Source organism: Oreochromis aureus, linkage group 11 (genome assembly GCF_013358895.1).
Source record: "Oreochromis aureus strain Israel breed Guangdong linkage group 11, ZZ_aureus, whole genome shotgun sequence".
Classification (NCBI taxonomy): Eukaryota; Metazoa; Chordata; class Actinopteri; order Cichliformes; family Cichlidae; genus Oreochromis; species Oreochromis aureus.
In genome coordinates, this window is record NC_052952.1 from 20834669 (window position 1) to 20851782 (window position 17114).

The following is a 17114-nucleotide window of genomic DNA, read 5'->3' on the forward strand; positions in this document are numbered from 1 at the left end:
AATGGAAAGAGTCACTTAGGTATTTAGCTAAATTGCTTAGTTTCAGTGATAATTTAAGTCCAGTTTTTTAAGTCAAAATTTCAGTGAACTAAATGACGTCTTAAAATTGGAGGATGATACGGCTGGTAGTATTTCAGAATCTGCAGATCTAGTGGAATTTTCACACACAACCAACTCTAGGGTTTACAGGGAATGGTCTGAAAAAGAGAAAATATCCAGTGAAAATGCCTGAGGTCAGAGGAAAAGAGCCAGACTGCTTTGAGCTGATAGGAAGGCAACAGTAACTAAAATAACCACTTGTTGCAACCAAGGTGTCCAGAAGAGCATCTCTGAGGGCACCACATGAAGTAGATGAGCTACAGCAGCACTCATTTGGATTTTAGGGTAAGAATTTGGTGTAAATACCATGAAATCGTGAATCCACCCTACTTTGTACCCACAGTTTTAGGTGCTGCTGCTGGTGTAATGATGTGGGGGTTATTTTATGACCATCTTCTCATGGCTGCTTCCAGCAGGTTCACACACCATGTCACAAAGCTCAGATCATCTGGTGTTTGTTGAACAATGAGTTCACTGTCTCCACGGTCACCAGATCTCAATCTAATAGAGCACCTTTCTGATGTGTTGGAACAGGTGATTCACATCATGCATGTACAGCTGACAAATCTGCAGCAACTGTGCGATGCTGTCACGTCAATATGGACCAAAGTCTCTGGGGAGTGTTTCCAGCACCTTGTTAATTCTATGCCACTAAGAATTAATGCAAGAATTAATCTGAAGATAAAAGAGGTCCAACCCAGTAAAGGGTTAGGGTACATTCTGAATTATAGATACATTTTGATATATAAAATTCAACACTTTAGAGTTAAAATATTAATAGATGAGTGTTGTTACACTGGCTAAGTGATCGCCCTTACTGTCTCGGTTGTCTAAGTCTGTATTTGTGTGTGTGTGTGTGTGTGTGTGTGTGTGTGTGTGTGTGTGTGTGTGTGTGTGTGTGTGTGTGTGTGTGTGTGTGTGTGTGTGTGTGTGTGTGTGTGCATATTGCATGCTCTCGCTGCACTTGTGGGTTCCTTCAGTTTACATCCAAGTAAGAAGGAGTGAGCTTCTGTGGAAAACCTATTATGGGCTGGCAACCTGACAGCTCCTGCTTGTCATGCTGACTGTGGCAAAAGCTGATTGGCAAGTGAGTGAACTATAAAAATAAGTTTCAGCTTATTTGATTTCAGCAGCTTTTTCACGTTTTGATCAATTAAACCTTATTAAAATACAAGACAAAATGGTATTTCAGCAATTGCGCCATCCTTTTAGATTGTCTCCCTGCCTTATTTTTCCCACATAAGCAAAAAAATTGTGAAGCGAGAGCACCGCACAAGCAGCCGTAAGCGAACAGTTTGTGTGGAAGCGATCTGAAGCAACAGAAAGAGACAGCTTCAGGACCATGCGTGGTTACTGCATTAGGTCTGCAGCAGAGCCCTTACTTTACCACTCGATGTGTGCGTGGGTTTGTGTTTGCGCTGCTCTTGGTATCTGTGGATGTGTGTGTGTGCGCGCAGGTACGCGCGACAGCTGCAGCCACAGATTGCAGTGGCCCCTTGATAGACACGACGCGTCTTCTGCATCCCGCTGCATCGTGCTCGTCTGTTTGTATGACTCAGTGTGCATCTCCTCCCAATAAACAGATCTGCATGAGCTGTCGACACAAAGCAGGTGGAGGAAAGAGCCAGTGAAGGAGGAGAGTATCTCAGATTTATTACCTGCGCTGTAGTGCATCTCTCAGCAGCCCAGTCTTACAGACAAAAGGAGTTCAGTAGGCCGTTGAAATACACAGAGATTTCTCCAATAGTGAACTAGCCTACAGCACATAGAGGACAAGTCAAATTAATAGCCTCGGGGTAAAGGTGCGAGTCCGGCTGTGCCAAGACACCAATTTGCCAAATTCAGTCATCATAATGTGCTTGCATTATTTCACAGTCAATCATTTTAAACGAGAATTTTTGCCAAGATCATCACATAAATGCCAGTGAGAACATCCTCTTCCAGTTCTGAATAAACATCAAGTCACCCGTAAATGCTAGACAGTACAGTTCAGCAGCAGCATAGAGGAGAGGGAGGAGGAGGAGGAGGAGGGGAGGTTTGTTCTCCACATTCTTCCTTCCCCTGTCTCATTAACGAGCAATCAGTTAAAAAACTTTATTGGTCTCTTGCCGCTTTCTCAGCACATTTTTTTGCTCCCTCCTCTGTTTCTCCCAACCAAGTCATGAGACCACCTTGTTCTATTCATCGTCTCTTTCATTCTGCATCCTTTCTGTCGGTGTCTCTCTGCAAAGCCCTCCCTTCCTGCGACGCCCTCTCTTTTTTCCTTTTGCCCTCTCTATTGCTGTGCTTCATTACCTCTATCTTCCCTTTCCTCTTTGGCTGTTCCCCTTCTCCTTCACTCCCCCTGTCCTCTGTTCCTATGTTGCTTTGAAAACTTGGACTGGGAGGAGACGAACGAGCGAAAAGACTGAAAATTTGATGCATGTGTAGAGAATACAAAAGACAAGATTGTTTATTTCTGCTGCCATTATTTACAGCTCAGTCTGTCACAGCCCTGGTAATAAAGTGTCCAAGATCATACATTACATTTAAAAATCACAATCACAGGGACTGCATTTTTCTGCATACACAACAGCGTGAGCGTGGCAATAGATGAGCGAGAGTATGTGCATGTAATTAAATAAAAGCCTTGGGAAATTTACACGACTACTCATCAATTCTTCCTTTGCAGTCTGAATTTTACTGACACCAGAGCAGATAAACTATAATATTACAAATCATGAACAAAATAAGGAGTTTTGAAACATTTCTTTTCAGTGCAGTAAGCTCTTATAGATAATCAAAAAGCATCCTCCTTAACGATAAACAGAGGGCATGTTTGAAACATCACATCGATGCAGTGTGTAGGTTTACAGAAACTAAAATGCAATAGACAGAAAATATTCCCTTGACAGTATGCGAGATATGTTTTTTAGCAGTTCACTACCATCTCAAGCAAACGCAGTTGCTAAAGAAGATGCAGAAGTTCATCCGTAGTGCCTCTTATTCATCACATTTTTTGCAGGCTTAGACATCCTTCTAAAAGAAAACCTTGAAAGAAAATGAATTAAATTGAAACCCATACACCACAGAGAAACTGTTAACAAAATATGGGCACTGCAGATTTAAGAAATAAGAGTTTTCACTGATACTCATTACACAAAGCTAGGCTTAATGTAACCCTGAACTTTTAAACTCTTACATAAGTTCTGCTTTAAAACCTCTATGTCTAGTTTCTCTTGACTGGGCAGCTTCAAGTCGTTTTTTTCATGACAGCTGTAATTCTATTTTACAAATTTAATAAAGTCAGGCTGTGGGATAACTATCTTTAGGGTGTCTATTTCACAAAAAGCATTTATTTCTAGACTAAATATATGTTAGTTAGTCCACAAACCATCATTAAATATGAAACAAAGCACTGTAACAGTGTTGGAGGCATGATGAGGTCTACAGTATACAGGATAAAGGACGAAACTGACGTGTCACGGTCCACTCCGGATTACAAAACATGAAATACTCGCTGTTTACGTCTGACTGTCTAAGGGAGCAATTGTGCTTCCAGCACATTCATATCTGAGTCATCTCTTAACACCTCCTTGGTCTCTCAAATGTCTTTGTTTGCCTCTTAGAGGAAGTCTTTTGAGAGTGCTATTCCAAAGTTGGGTGCAGCCATAAGGATAGCGATGGTACAGATAATGTTGAAAACACTGAATCCAACCAGGCACAACCGGTCGATGACCGCCGCGGCAAACTGCCACTGCTCTGCCAAACTCAACTGACGGTCCTGCTCACGAACACGTTCAACTAAGAACTGCACCTCTGCCAGAAGAGCCTGCAGCTGGTTGTCCACTGCCACAGATCGAATCATCCCACTGTGGGCATGCATCACAACTGATCTCCCGGCGCCAGCCTCTAAGCCGCAGACTCCAGAAGCTGTGGTTGATTGGTCAGGGTCCAGGCACACTGGAAGCTCTTGTGTGGGGCTCACAAACTTAGAAGATTGGTGGTGGTGGTGATGAAGTGGTATATCTCCGACTGGTCCCCCTCCTGCTGCTGCTCCCTCTCCTTCTCCTAGTTCACTGTTACCCCTACCATGACTGGTGGTTCTGTTTCTCTGGATCGGTTCCAGCTCTGCTGTGGTGTGGAAGGTCTGGAATCCCATGTAAGGCAGATGCCCATTAGGCTGGGGTTGTAGGTTGGGGCTGGGATCTCTGTGAATGGGATTAGGGAGGATGATAGCCTGAGAGTTTGGACGGTGAGGCAGTGAGTGTGGCAAAGGGAGGTTGAGCTGTGCCAGGCTGGCCTGCAAGGAGTTCAGGCCCTGTGGGAGGACGGAGGGCGCTGGTGTGGGGATGGTGGTGGTGGTGGTGGTTGGAGAGGACAGGGTCTTGCTTTGGGAGTCTGCCTGACTGTTGGAAAGAGTAGGCTCCACTCCCTCACCTGGACGCTTCATTCGCAGAAACCAGGGAACCCACTGCAGCAGAACTAAATTCACCTGAATGATACGGACACAGGTACAAATCGAATGAAAGGACAGGGAGTCACACACATGAACACACTTCAGATAAATATGTATTGTAATGTGTATAATATCTCACTCACTGTCACAACTTACCCAGCGTGGCATGTGTCCACTGTCGGGGTTATGGTGATGGAACTGGAGGACGATGACTGTGGCTACCACTGACATCCCAACTATCACCATGGTGCTGGCGAAATACTGACCTGAAACACATGTGAGACTTTGCTACTAATCTGTTGGCTATAAACAGGATTATCACCCCCCAAAATCACCAACACCGACATGCAATTGCACACACAGTCGAAAAAAACAAAAACTGACCTATCAGTGGTACAGAATCTGAAGTGGCGGGCATAATCTCTGCAACCATCAGCATGAAGACAGTCAGAGAAAGCAGAACTGTGATGCCTGGAGGCCAACACAAGACACCGGGGAGTCGTGGGTTGCAAAAAAAAGAAAAGAAAAAAGAAAAAGCCCTTAAGAGAAGAAAATACATGAGTACACTTAGTAGAACTGTATATTTGGTATGCTGTACTTGACTTCTCGCCATAATCATCTGGCTTACTGACACTCCCAGGAAAACTTATTCGATTTTACTGTTTTTCATCTTCCCTCTCATCTTTTCTGCCTTTGTCTCTCCTCCCTTCCACGACATCCCTCCCGACACTGTACAAAGGCTCTGACTGAAGGTTTTCCAATATTGTTAACAGAGAAAGACTGCTGGAAAAACACTGGAGTGAAATAAGCCATTGCCTTCTCAAGAGGAGTGAGGAATAATATGCAGCTAGAGAACATATTTTTATCTTAGAAGCAGATTCACCTCTTGTTTTTCATTATCTCCCTTGCTTATTGTCAGACTGTGCCTTGTCCCTGCTCCCCTGGTCACTTATTATTCCTCACCCAGACTGATTTTCTCCCCAGAGTTGGCAGGCAGCAGGAAGACCAGCAGGGTCATGGAGGAGAGGAGCACACAGGGGATGAGGAGGTTGAGAGCGTAGAACAGGGTTCTTCTACGTAACGTCACCACAAAAGTAACGTCAGGGTAAGGCTCTACACAGCATTCATAGAAAACCTCATTACGACCTCCTGGGACCTCTGAGAAAAATTAGGAAGCATAGAGATATAGTAACTGCGTGAGTGATGAGAAAGCAGGGAAGCAAAAAATAAAGAATATCAGAAAATCAATATAACTAATGAAATGTATTTTGGTGCATCCACTGAATATTTGTAACTGTGTGTGGAGAAAGCTGCATGTATATATAATACTGTGCAACAGTCTTGAGTCATTTCTTTATATTTTGCTTCCGAGAAGTCAGACTTTCTTGAATTCTTTTTAAAAAATCGGCATGAGCAATAGTTCTCTCCTCTCTCTGAAGGTCTTTCACATTTTTTTGTTTGTTAAGCCACTTAACACTGAACTGTGAATCATTCAAATGTAAAAAAGGCGCCTATCTCAAGGGATGAACCAGTGTTGTGTCTACACTTAACAGCAGACAAGTTAGCTAAGAACTATTTTAAATTGTATTACTTTATTAGACACCAGCGGCCTATTGCAAAAATATTGAATTTGTTCTCATTTCTTTATTTCAATCTTGGAAACATGCCAAAGATAACACAGTTTGACAGGCATAAAATAGTGTTTTTACACCCACACGGTGATTCCCAAAGTACTATTAGCTGAAAACTTTGCCTATCTGGGCAAGGTGGGCAATGTGTCCTTAAAAAATTTGAGGAAACTGGACAAGTGGGAGGTCTAAAAAACAATCTACCAGAGATGAACGGTATCTGAAAGTCATGTCCTTAAAAAAACATTTAAAAAAATAAATAAAAAAATCCACCAAAGACCTGACACAGTGCCCGAGAGATGTATCTGGCCATTCCATTGATGCATCTACTGTCATCAGAAAGCCTCAGTGGAAGGGAGGCTGTCAAGACAAGGAGAAAAAGGCTGAGGTGTGCCAAACTGCACAAGAACTGGACTGAAAATCAGCGGCAACAGGATGGAAGGATGACTTCAAATTTGAAGGTTTTGGTTCAAATCATCGTCAAGGTCAGGAGAGAGGTACAACAGTAAGTTTCTACAGCCATCTGTTAAACACAGCCGAGGCCCTGTCATTGTTTGTGTCTGCATTTCAGCCAGTGGTGGTGTTAAAACTAAATGAAATATGAATGCAGAAAAGTACTATCAGATTTTGATCCACAATGCAACACATCTAAAAAGCATCTGATAGGCAGCAGCCTCAGTTTTCAGCATCAAAATGATTCAAAACACACTGCCAGTGCAGTAAAAGGATACCTGGATAGAAAAACACACATGAACACTATCAGTCATGGATTGGCCTCCCCAGAGCTTGGACCTCAACATTATTGAAGCAGTGTGTGATCACGTTGACAGAAAAGCAAACAAAAGGCAGTCATCATCCAAAGAAGAGCTTTGAATGTCCTTCAAGAAGCTTTGAGAATTACTCCTGGAGACACTTAAAGAAATGAAAAGAAAGCTGCCTAAGAAAGAGTTCAGGCCATGCTGATGAATAAGGGTTGACTTTGAAGCTCATTAGAATTGCACAAGCTGTGGTTTTTGCCATATATACTATATTCTGGGTGTTTGGGTTTTTTTTACATAGGTTTTAGTAAATTACTGCACATATAATTAATATTATGCTATCAAAGTATTTAAAAAATAAAGAGTAATACAAGACTTTTGCACAATACTGTAAATCAGAAATGTAAGAAAAATCTGGCACAGGACAGGCATTATAAAAACAGAGCCCTTAAGAGACTGTAGAAATCAAGGACTGATGCTATAAAATTAAGATTCCATGTTGCATGGGATATTTCATCACGATGTAAACGTGTATGGAAATATAAAACATCATAGCAAAAAGCATTCATGTTCTTCAGGTTCTATGGCAACAAATCAGACATGTACTCATATATAATATGTATTCATTATGTGAGTCTTTACAATTGCAATACTGTGTGGTGTTAATGTAAGCACAGTTACTAAGCAACACAGTCTGTCATCCATGCTTTTGACAGCTGATCCTACCCAGTAGGTCCCACTCGCCATTGGGCATGTATCCTGATACATCTGCCTCCTTCATCTGGATGTCCAGCAGCCAACCATCAAATGTCCATGAGCCAAACTTCAGCTCACAGCGCTGGATGTCAAATGGAAACCATCTCACATCGACATTACAAGTGCTGATAAAAATTCCTTGAAATGCATAAATAACAAGAAAAAGCAAGTAAATACTGGATAATAAAATTAATGTTGATCGGTGGTGCAGCCATGTGGAATTAAAGGAAGATGAAGTTATTTAATTGCAGTAAACATTTTTTGGAATTGAAACGCTGCATCATTAATAATAGTGCAATTATGCAGAATGATTAAAGGCCGTAAAGGTCTAAATGGTTTGAAGGAAAATATAAACCTCTGCTAAAACTTACCTGGAGGCAAATACTCACAGAAACCACTGGAGTTGACCAGCACATAGGTCTTAAAAGTCGCATCAAACTTATCATGAGCACTGAAGGACAATAGCACAGTGACCAGTCAGCAATAACCAGCAGCACTGGTTGCACACACCTGTATTTGTATGTCACATACCTGTTATACAGCAATATGTCAGGCGTCCAGACCTGGTCGGGGGTAAAACGAAGGTTCTTAACTCCAGGATATTCTGACTGGTTCCACTGAAGGTAGTGATCGTACCACTGCTGGGAGACACAATTACAACTGCATGAATGGAAAATCCACAAATACATAAAACACAGAAGGAAGACACACCCATTATGATTTCTATATTGTAATAGATATACAAGCAGCTTATCCTTTACAGCAGTAATGTCAAACTCATTTTAGATCATAGGCCACATACAGCTCACATTGATCTTAAGTGGGCCGGGTGAGTGAAACTCTCCTTTCTGTCAGTGGAACGAGTCCTTGAAACATCTTAATATAGGAAAAAGAAGTGTGATTTTCTGCATGAAAAAATGCTGCTGTAGTAAATGAAAGGAAACTGCCAGCAAGATTTTTGGGGGCTTTTGAGAAAATGTGTAATGAAAATGTTCCCATAGCTCATTTATTTATTTATTTCACAGTGGACCTGTCAGGGTTCCTGGGTCGTTGACCCAGTGCTTTCAGTTTTGTTCATGTTCAGTTTATTTTGCCACTTCCATGTTCTCACTTCCTGCTTTTCCTGTGTCAGCTCGTCTCGTGTCATTAGCCAGATTATGTTCAGCTGTGTACTCACCGGTTTCTAATCACTCATCATTCAGCCTGTGTATTTATGTTCCTCAGTTCAACCAGTCCAGTGTCGTGTCATTGATGTTCCTGTGATGTTATGTTGTTGTTTACGCCTGCGTTCAGTCAGCCAGCCATTCAGCCTTTCAGCCAGCCATTCAGCCTTTCAGTCAGCCCTTCAGTCATTCAGTCAGTCGTCCAGCCAGCCAGCCAGCCAGCCGTTTCCTACCTCTGTTCTGTTTGTTCACTCCATCGGCAATAAATACCAACCTTCACCTACCTACCTGTGAGTCCAGCATTTGGGTCCTCCTTCCCTCATCCACAACACAGATCCTGACAGAATGACACGACCCCGCGTTGTGGACCCAGCGGACTCGGACCTTTTCGAGCGGCAGGAGGCAGCGCTCTCCATTTGGACGGAGAAGCTCAAGGGGAAACAGCGGCTCTTCGCGGAGCAAGAGCACATCTTCGAGGGTACTCGCCTGGCTCTGGGCGGGCCTCGGAGACGCCGCGTTCCCCCACCTGCTGCCTCACCTGCACCGGAGCACTCGCCGCGGAGAGTGGACGTTTCACGCCGCGCTGCGGCCGTTCCCTCTCGCGGGTCCGCTCCTCGCTCACACGCCATCTGCCTCACTCACCGGCTCTTCCACTTCGCCACGGCACAGCGGCTACGCCTCCCACCTCGGCTCAACGGAGGCTACCGCGCCAGAGGCTCATCTGTTTACCCCGCCCGCTTCCTCTTCCCAGAGAAAGCGGCGTTCACGCCGTCATAAAACGGACTATTCCCAGCAACTCCCGGCGGTGAGTCCCAGTGACTGTTTGCCACTTTCCTCATTTGATCCGTCACATAAAGTAAATAATAGACTCATCTCCGATCCATGGGGAACTTCCCTTTTAGACGATGACGTGGACTGGGAAGACTTTTTCTGCTCTGCTTCCCCAAAGACAGCTCAGTTAAAGACTGTAAATAGTGGTGGCAGAAGGACCAGACTTAATCCCAATAGACATGTCAATATCACTCACCCTGTTGTTATTTCCACTCCTATCAGCCAGCCTACACCCACACCTGTGCCAGCACCCAGGAGGAGGGCAGCTGCGACCCAGCCTACCTCCACACCCGCTCCTGGTTCTCGGGTGGGGTGACTGGTGTCCAGCCACCTCCCGTGCCTGTCCCAGCGCCTAGGCTGAAGGCAGCTAGAACCCAGCCTGACCTCCCTAGAGTCTCGGAAGAGCTAGCTCTCCATCTACTACTTCACCTCTTCATCCACCTCCTGATCCAGCCTTTCACGCCCTCGCATTATCACTGGTTAAGCTAGCTGAGGTTTCTCCTGCTCAGGCACCAGCGTTACTAGCCCAGGCTATAGCTTTATCTCCCTCACTAGCACAGTCTATAGCTCAGCCACCAGCCACACCAACCACAGCTCCGTCGTCAGCCTCACCCACCTCTATTCATCCCTTAGCATCCCCACTCCAGTCAGTTCACTCACCGGCTGTTCAGCTTCCAGCCCAGTCAGTCCACTCACCTGCTGTTCAGCTTCTAGCCCAGTCAGTCCACTCACCTGCTGTTCAGCTTCTAGCCCAGTCAGTCCACTCACCTGCTGTTCAGCTTCTAGCCCAGTCAGTCCACTCACCTGCTGTTCATCTCCCGGTCCAGCCAGTTCACTCCCCTGTAGTTCAGTCACCTGCTCTCGTCCAGTCACCTGTAGCTCAGTCGCCTGCTCCACTCCAGTCAGTAGTACAGCCTGCTCCACTCCAGTCAGCCCCTGTCCAGTCAGCCCCTGTCCAGTCAGCCCCTGTCCAGTCAGCCCCTGTCCAGTCAGCCCCTGTCCAGTCAGCCCCTGTCCAGTCAGCCCCTGTCCAGTCAGCCCCTGTAGCTCAGTCTGTAGTCCAGTCCTCTCCAGCCCAGTCTGTAGTCCAGTCCTCTCCAGCCCAGTCTGTAGTCCAGTCCTCTCCAGCCCAGTCTGTAGTCCAGTCCTCTCCAGCCCAGTCTGTAGTCCAGTCCTCTCCAGCCCAGTCTGTAGTCCAGTCCTCTCCAGCCCAGTCTGTAGTCCAGTCCTCTCCAGCCCAGTCTGTAGTCCAGTCCTCTCCAGCCCAGTCTGTAGTCCAGTCCTCTCCAGCCCAGTCTGTAGTCCAGTCCTCTCCAGCCCAGTCTGTAGTCCAGTCCTCTCCTGTCCTCCAGTCCTCTCCTGTAGTTCAGTCCTCTCCTGTAGTTCAGTCTCCTTCTGTCCTCCAGTCCTCTCCTGTAGTTCAGTCTCCTCCTGTCCTCCAGTCCCCGTTCTCCAGTCGCCTCCTGTCCAGTCAGTCCAGTCGCCCCGTAGCTCAGTGCCCTGCTCCCCGGTTGCCTGCTGTCACCCAGTCACCTGTCCTCCAGCCTGTCCAGTCAGTTCAGTCTGTCGTCCAGCATCCTGTTATTCAGTCATCCGTTTCTCTCACCGCCTGTAGTCCACTCTCCTGTTCAGTCCCCAGACCAGCAGCCACAGCATCCAGAGCCAGCTGTGAGCTCTCCCGCACCTCAGCCAGGGGTTTCCGCACCCGCTGGCCCGGCCGCACCTCAGCCAGGGGTTCGCACCCGCTGGCCCGGCCGCACCTCAGCCAGGGGTTTCCGCACCCGCTGGCCCGCCGCACCTCAGCCAGGGGTTTCCGCACCCGCTGGCCCGGCCGCACCTCAGCCAGGGGTTTCCGCACCCGCTGGCCCGGCCGCACCTCAGCCAGGGGTTTCCGCACCCGCTGGCCCGGCCGCACCTCAGCCAGGGGTTTCGCACCCGCTGGCCCGGCCGCACCTCAGCCAGGGGTTTCCGCACCCGCTGGCCCGGCCGCACCTCAGCCAGAGGCTTCCGCGCCTCCTGGCCCTGCCTGTCTCCAGCCAGAGGCTTCCGCGCCTCCTGGCCCTGCCTGTCTCCAGCCAGAGGCTTCCGCGCCTCCTGGCCCTGCCTGTCTCCAGCCAGAGGCTTCCGCGCCTCCTGGCCCTGCCTGTCTCCAGCCAGAGGCTTCCGCGCCTCCTGGCCCTGCCTGTCTCCAGCCAGAGGCTTCCGCGCCTCCTGGCCCTGCCTGTCTCCAGCCAGAGGCTTCCGCGCCTCCTGGCCCTGCCTGTCTCCAGCCAGAGGCTTCCGCGCCTCCTGGCCCTGCCTGTCTCCAGCCAGAGGCTTCCGCGCCTCCTGGCCCTGCCTGTCTCCAGCCAGAGGCTTCCGCGCCGCCTGGCCCAGCCTGTCTCCAGCCAGAGGCTTCGCGCCGCCTGGCCCAGCCTGTCTCCAGCCAGAGGCTCGCGCCGCCTGGCCCAGCCTGTCTCCAGCCAGAGCTTTCGCGCCGCCTGGCCCAGCCTGTCTCCAGCCAGAGGCTTCGCGCCGCCTGGCCCGGCCTGTCTCCAGCCAGAGGCTTCCGCGCCGCCTGGCCCAGCCTGTCTCCAGCCAGAGGCTTCCGCGCCGCCTGGCCCGGCCTGTCTCCAGCCAGAGGCTTCCGCGCCGCCTGGCCCGGCCTCGGCCTCAGCTTCACCCTCGCCTGGCCCGGCCTCGGCCTCAGCTTCACCCTCGCCTGGCCCGGCCTCGGCCTCAGCTTCACCCTCGCCTGGCCCGGCCTCGGCCTCAGCTTCACCCTCGCCTGGCCCGGCCTCGGCCTCAGCTTCACCCTCGCCTGGCCCGGCCTCGGCCTCAGCTTCACCCTCGCCTGGCCCGGCCTCGGCCTCAGCTTCATCTGCTCCATCACTGCCGGCTCCCATGCAGTCGCCTGGCACAGCCTTGGCCTCGGCTTCCGCTCCGCCTGGTCCAGACTCAGCCGCCTGGTCCTGCGGCTGCCCGCGCCGCCGCCCGAGCCTGCACCTCGGAATCACTGGCCACTTTCCAGGCCAACAGCTGGGCGTCATCGCCAGCGTGGTCGACCACCGGACCTCCTCAGTGGCCACCGCCGCCTTCCTCGCGCCGCCCACCGGATCACCTCCTCAGTGGCCGCCGCCGCCTTTCCGCGCGCCGCCCACCGGATCACCTCCTCAGTGGCCGCCGCCGCCTTCCTCGCGCCGCCCACGGATCACCTTCTCAGTGGCCGCCGCCTTCCTCGCGGCCGCCCGCCGGACCGACTTCAGCGCCGCCGCCTTCCTCGCGCCGCCCGCCGGACCGACTTCAGCGTCGCCGCCTTCCTCGCGCCGCCCACCTGAACTGTCCGGGCTCAGCCACTGGCCGCGTGGCGCCCACCTGAACTGTCCGGGCTCAGCCACTGCGCGTGGCCGCCCACCTGACCTGTTTTGTTGTGGACTCCGTCCCTCCGTCCTGGGCCCCTCCGCCCGCCCTGTTCTGGTTTTTCTTTCTTTTGGCCGTCGGTGCCGGCCTTTGAAGGGGTACTGTCAGGGTTCCTGGGTCGTTGACCCAGTGCTTTCAGTTTTGTTCATGTTCAGTTTATTTTGCCACTTCCATGTTCTCACTTCCTGCTTTTCCTGTGTCAGCTCGTCTCGTGTCATTAGCCAGATTATGTTCAGCTGTGTACTCACCGGTTTCTAATCACTCATCATTCAGCCTGTGTATTTATGTTCCTCAGTTCAACCAGTCCAGTGTCGTGTCATTGATGTTCCTGTGATGTTATGTTGTTGTTTACGCCTGCGTTCAGTCAGCCAGCCATTCAGCCTTTCAGCCAGCCATTCAGCCTTTCAGTCAGCCCTTCAGTCATTCAGTCAGTCGTCCAGCCAGCCAGCCAGCCAGCCGTTTCCTACCTCTGTTCTGTTTGTTCACTCCATCGGCAATAAATACCAACCTTCACCTACCTACCTGTGAGTCCAGCATTTGGGTCCTCCTTCCCTCATCCACAACACAGATCCTGACAGGACCCAGTTTAAAAAGCGAAATTTTGTTTTATAGCAGATATTAAAAAAAGAAGAGGACCTTTATGTGGTACTTTATTTTCATGTAGTATAGACTGCCTTTCTTATAAATCCTGAATTTACACCTTCTTTTACATTTTCTAAAGCCACCCTGTGGGTCGGATTGAAATCATGCCTGGCCAATTCTGGCCCACTGGCCTTATGTTTAACACCCTTACTTTACGGTATGTCTCCCCTCTTTTACAGTTACAGTTCTGAAAAGTTCCTCCCTGGTGAAGAGGCAATTCCTTATTTCAGCAGAAGATGGTAAAGTCGTCTGAGGCAAAATTTTGATATGGGTTATAAAAAATAACGCTGACATGAGACAAACAGCTTAGTCATTTGTCCCAGATTCAGCCAATTCTCAAGATACTCATAATAAGGTCATGTTTGGGGTTGAAGGAAGAAGCTGTTCCCCCTGCTGAGCAGCATATAAACTGAAACCCAACCTGCATCTAGGTTGATACTGTGCATCTGCAATGGGCTTGGGTAGACACAGATCAATATTACATTAATGTTATCCATTATACTCACCATCTGCAGCCAGGCGTTTGTGGTGAGCAGCTGGTTCTTTTCATCCTTGCATGCCAGAAAGAAAATGAGAGAATAAATGATTTCGTGTTTGAAAGAATGAGCTCACATGTGTCAAAATGGTCTTAAAACAATGTACACTGACTTTACATTTAAATGATTACTGTTTTTTTAATTCACACGTCCATGCTTTCTTATGCTTTTCTAATATATGTGACATAAAATGTCCACAATCCTCGTTAAGGGTAAAAATGTACTTTTAAAATCTTTCATATGGGATAGAAAATCATGTGGATATCTACCAAAGTAGAGATTTTTTATACTATGCAAGTCATTAGTAACTTTGCTCTTTTGTGACTGTCCCTGCACTGAAGTTAATCAAGAACATGCTGTCAGGAGAAACAGAATAAAAGTGTCTGAAATTAAATTTACATAAATGAAAGACTGAGGATTTGTGCCCCTATCTCAAAAGGAATGAAACTTTTGATTATAAAAGCGAACATGCATTATGGAAAATGAGGAAAATGTGACTTTTTCTTGTCTGAATGTAATGCATGCATGTTTCATGCCAAACGTACCACATCCATGACCTGCATTAGTGTAAAAGAGAACTGAACAGTGAGACTGTGGGAGTCGTTGGCCACCGGTCTCTCCATGGGGTTGTAGTCCCGCAGCAGCTCTTTGAGCAGAAAGCGTTGGTAAGGACCCTGCATTGATACTGAACATGGGAGGGGAGGGAGTGTAAGGGGGGGGGAGAAGGGCGGAAAGAAAATTGAAAGAGAGATAAATAAAGACATAAGAGCACAAGGTAAAAGTCAGAGACAAAAAGAAAGCTGTGTCAAAGAAGGCAGGGAGCAAGCACTTTAGAAAAACGGTGCGATTACAATGATAGAGTTTAGAGTAGAGTGCTGTAGAAATTATATAGGTGGCCAGAAGCGAAGTAGAGGCACACTAAGAGAGGGGCAGATGACAAGCTCAAATTGAGGTGAAATGGAGCGCAAAGCTATACGAGAGAGGATGTAAGACGATAACATAGGCGACAAAGAGAAACGGGTGGAAGAGCAGAGAGAAGGAAGCCTACTCTTTCTAATCACTAACATCGCTGATTGATCGCCAGCATACTGTCAGAGTTTTCTACTGCTGTAAAAATGTCAGCTTTATTCCATGCGGAAAATACTGAGGCCATTAAACACTGAGACACCCTGGACAGACACACACAGCAACTTTGTCTGTTCACCCTATAACTCCGAGAGGGCTTCAAATCACTCCTGATTTGGATCACTGGTGGATACAGGAGGCACACAGAGTAACTTATAAACAGTTACTATATGCTTAAAATGGAAAAGCACATGAAAAGTGCTACAATAATTGGTGTGAGATTAATGCACTTAAATTTACACCAACTAAAACATGCTATCTATCTATCTATCTATCTATCTATCTATCTATCTATCTATCTATCTATCTATCTATCTATCTATCTATCTATCTATCTATCTATCTATCTATCTATCTATCTATCTATCTATCTATCTATCTATCTATCTATCTATCTATCTCAGCATCTAAAAAATCTAAACCTCAGCCAAACCTATGGGATCTGCAGTGGAGATGATTACATCGTGGTGTTGCAGGCTCATCATAAAAATAAATCCATTTTTCTGTACGGCTGTGCACAAGTGGCCACTCTCTTTGTCTAAATCAGCTGCTTTGTCCCCAGTTACTATGATCCGCTACCTTTACATGCAACAGCACATACAGAACAGGAAACACACACTTGTTCGAGCACAGTCTCGCTCAAAGCGCAGTGAAAGTCACTCACCCCGGAGCAGAGTCGCAAGTATCACCAGCCACAGAGCCACATTTTGCTTCATTCTGCATTCCTCTGTATCGGCAGAGAAAGAGTGGTAAAAGGAGAAATAGAGGGAGAAGGTGAAGATGAAGGAAGATTAAACAAGTAAAGTGAGGAAAATGGGGATGTGAAGAGAAAGAGAGGCTGTAGAAAACAAGTGGAGAGAGCTCAACACCAGCAGCGGCAGAGCAGGGAAAGGAGGAGAAAGGGGGAGGAAGAGAGAGACTGAGAGAGTGGGTGAGAAATGCAGCGAAATGACTACTCCTCTAAAGACGGAGAAGCTGTTTGTTGGAGTCGGTCAGGTTTGGAGACATGGGGATCCCCTGACCTGTGCTAAAACTCATCATCCACGCCTCCCTGCTCAATATACCCTGCAGACTTTATGATATGCGGTTATCTGTGACTACATGTCAGTCATCCTCCATCATTTTATGATGGATTCATTCAGTTTTTCTGGATTGGTGGACAGAAAGAGCAGCTTTATTTTTGGAGGAGATATAATACGCAGAGCTGTCTGGGTGATGGGATTTTTAGTAGCTATTATCCAGCTGTCTTTAACAGTTATTAAATCAGTTAAAATCACAGGAAATATTTTATATATATATGTATGTGTTTGGGTTTTTTTTTTTCACTTTCTAATTTATACCAGGAAGCAATATTTAAAATCTGTCTGGCTTTTGAACTAGTCTGATCTGACACTAGCCTGACACTAGCCTATTCACAGAGTAGTGGTGACACCCAATGGCTATATCAGTAAAATGCAATATGCACACTAACACACTGAGCAAATTTAGATAGATTGTTTATTCAAACTCACATTTTTCTTATCAAATGCAAATGCTGTTAAAAAGCATCTGCCTGATTTCTTTACGGCTTTGTTAAGGACATTGTAAACAATTTAAAATAATGTTCGAAAGCAAATAGACAATAATAAGGCAGAGATCAATATTAGCTGTAAAAGACACTGCTACTGTAACAGTGAAAACAAAGGGGGAAATACATAGACTTTCTGGCCCACTTTATTCTCTCTGTGCATCTCATTTGC

The 17114-nt window shown here is 47.3% G+C and overlaps 1 protein-coding gene across 1 annotated transcript; it reads right to left on the minus strand.

The window, feature by feature from the left end:
* Positions 1-2564: 2564 nt before the first annotated feature.
* Positions 2565-16091, minus strand: LOC116315738 (neuronal acetylcholine receptor subunit alpha-7-like). Its single transcript, XM_039619125.1, has 10 exons — positions 16040-16091; positions 14796-14935; positions 14221-14265; positions 8211-8320; positions 8051-8130; positions 7650-7817; positions 5501-5695; positions 4922-5008; positions 4694-4803; positions 2565-4573 (listed from the first exon to the last, which is right to left on the minus strand). The coding sequence occupies exons 1-10, from the start codon at positions 16089-16091 to the stop codon at positions 3704-3706; spliced, it is 1857 nt and encodes a 618-aa protein (XP_039475059.1). The 3' UTR covers positions 2565-3703.
* Positions 16092-17114: the final 1023 nt, after the last annotated feature.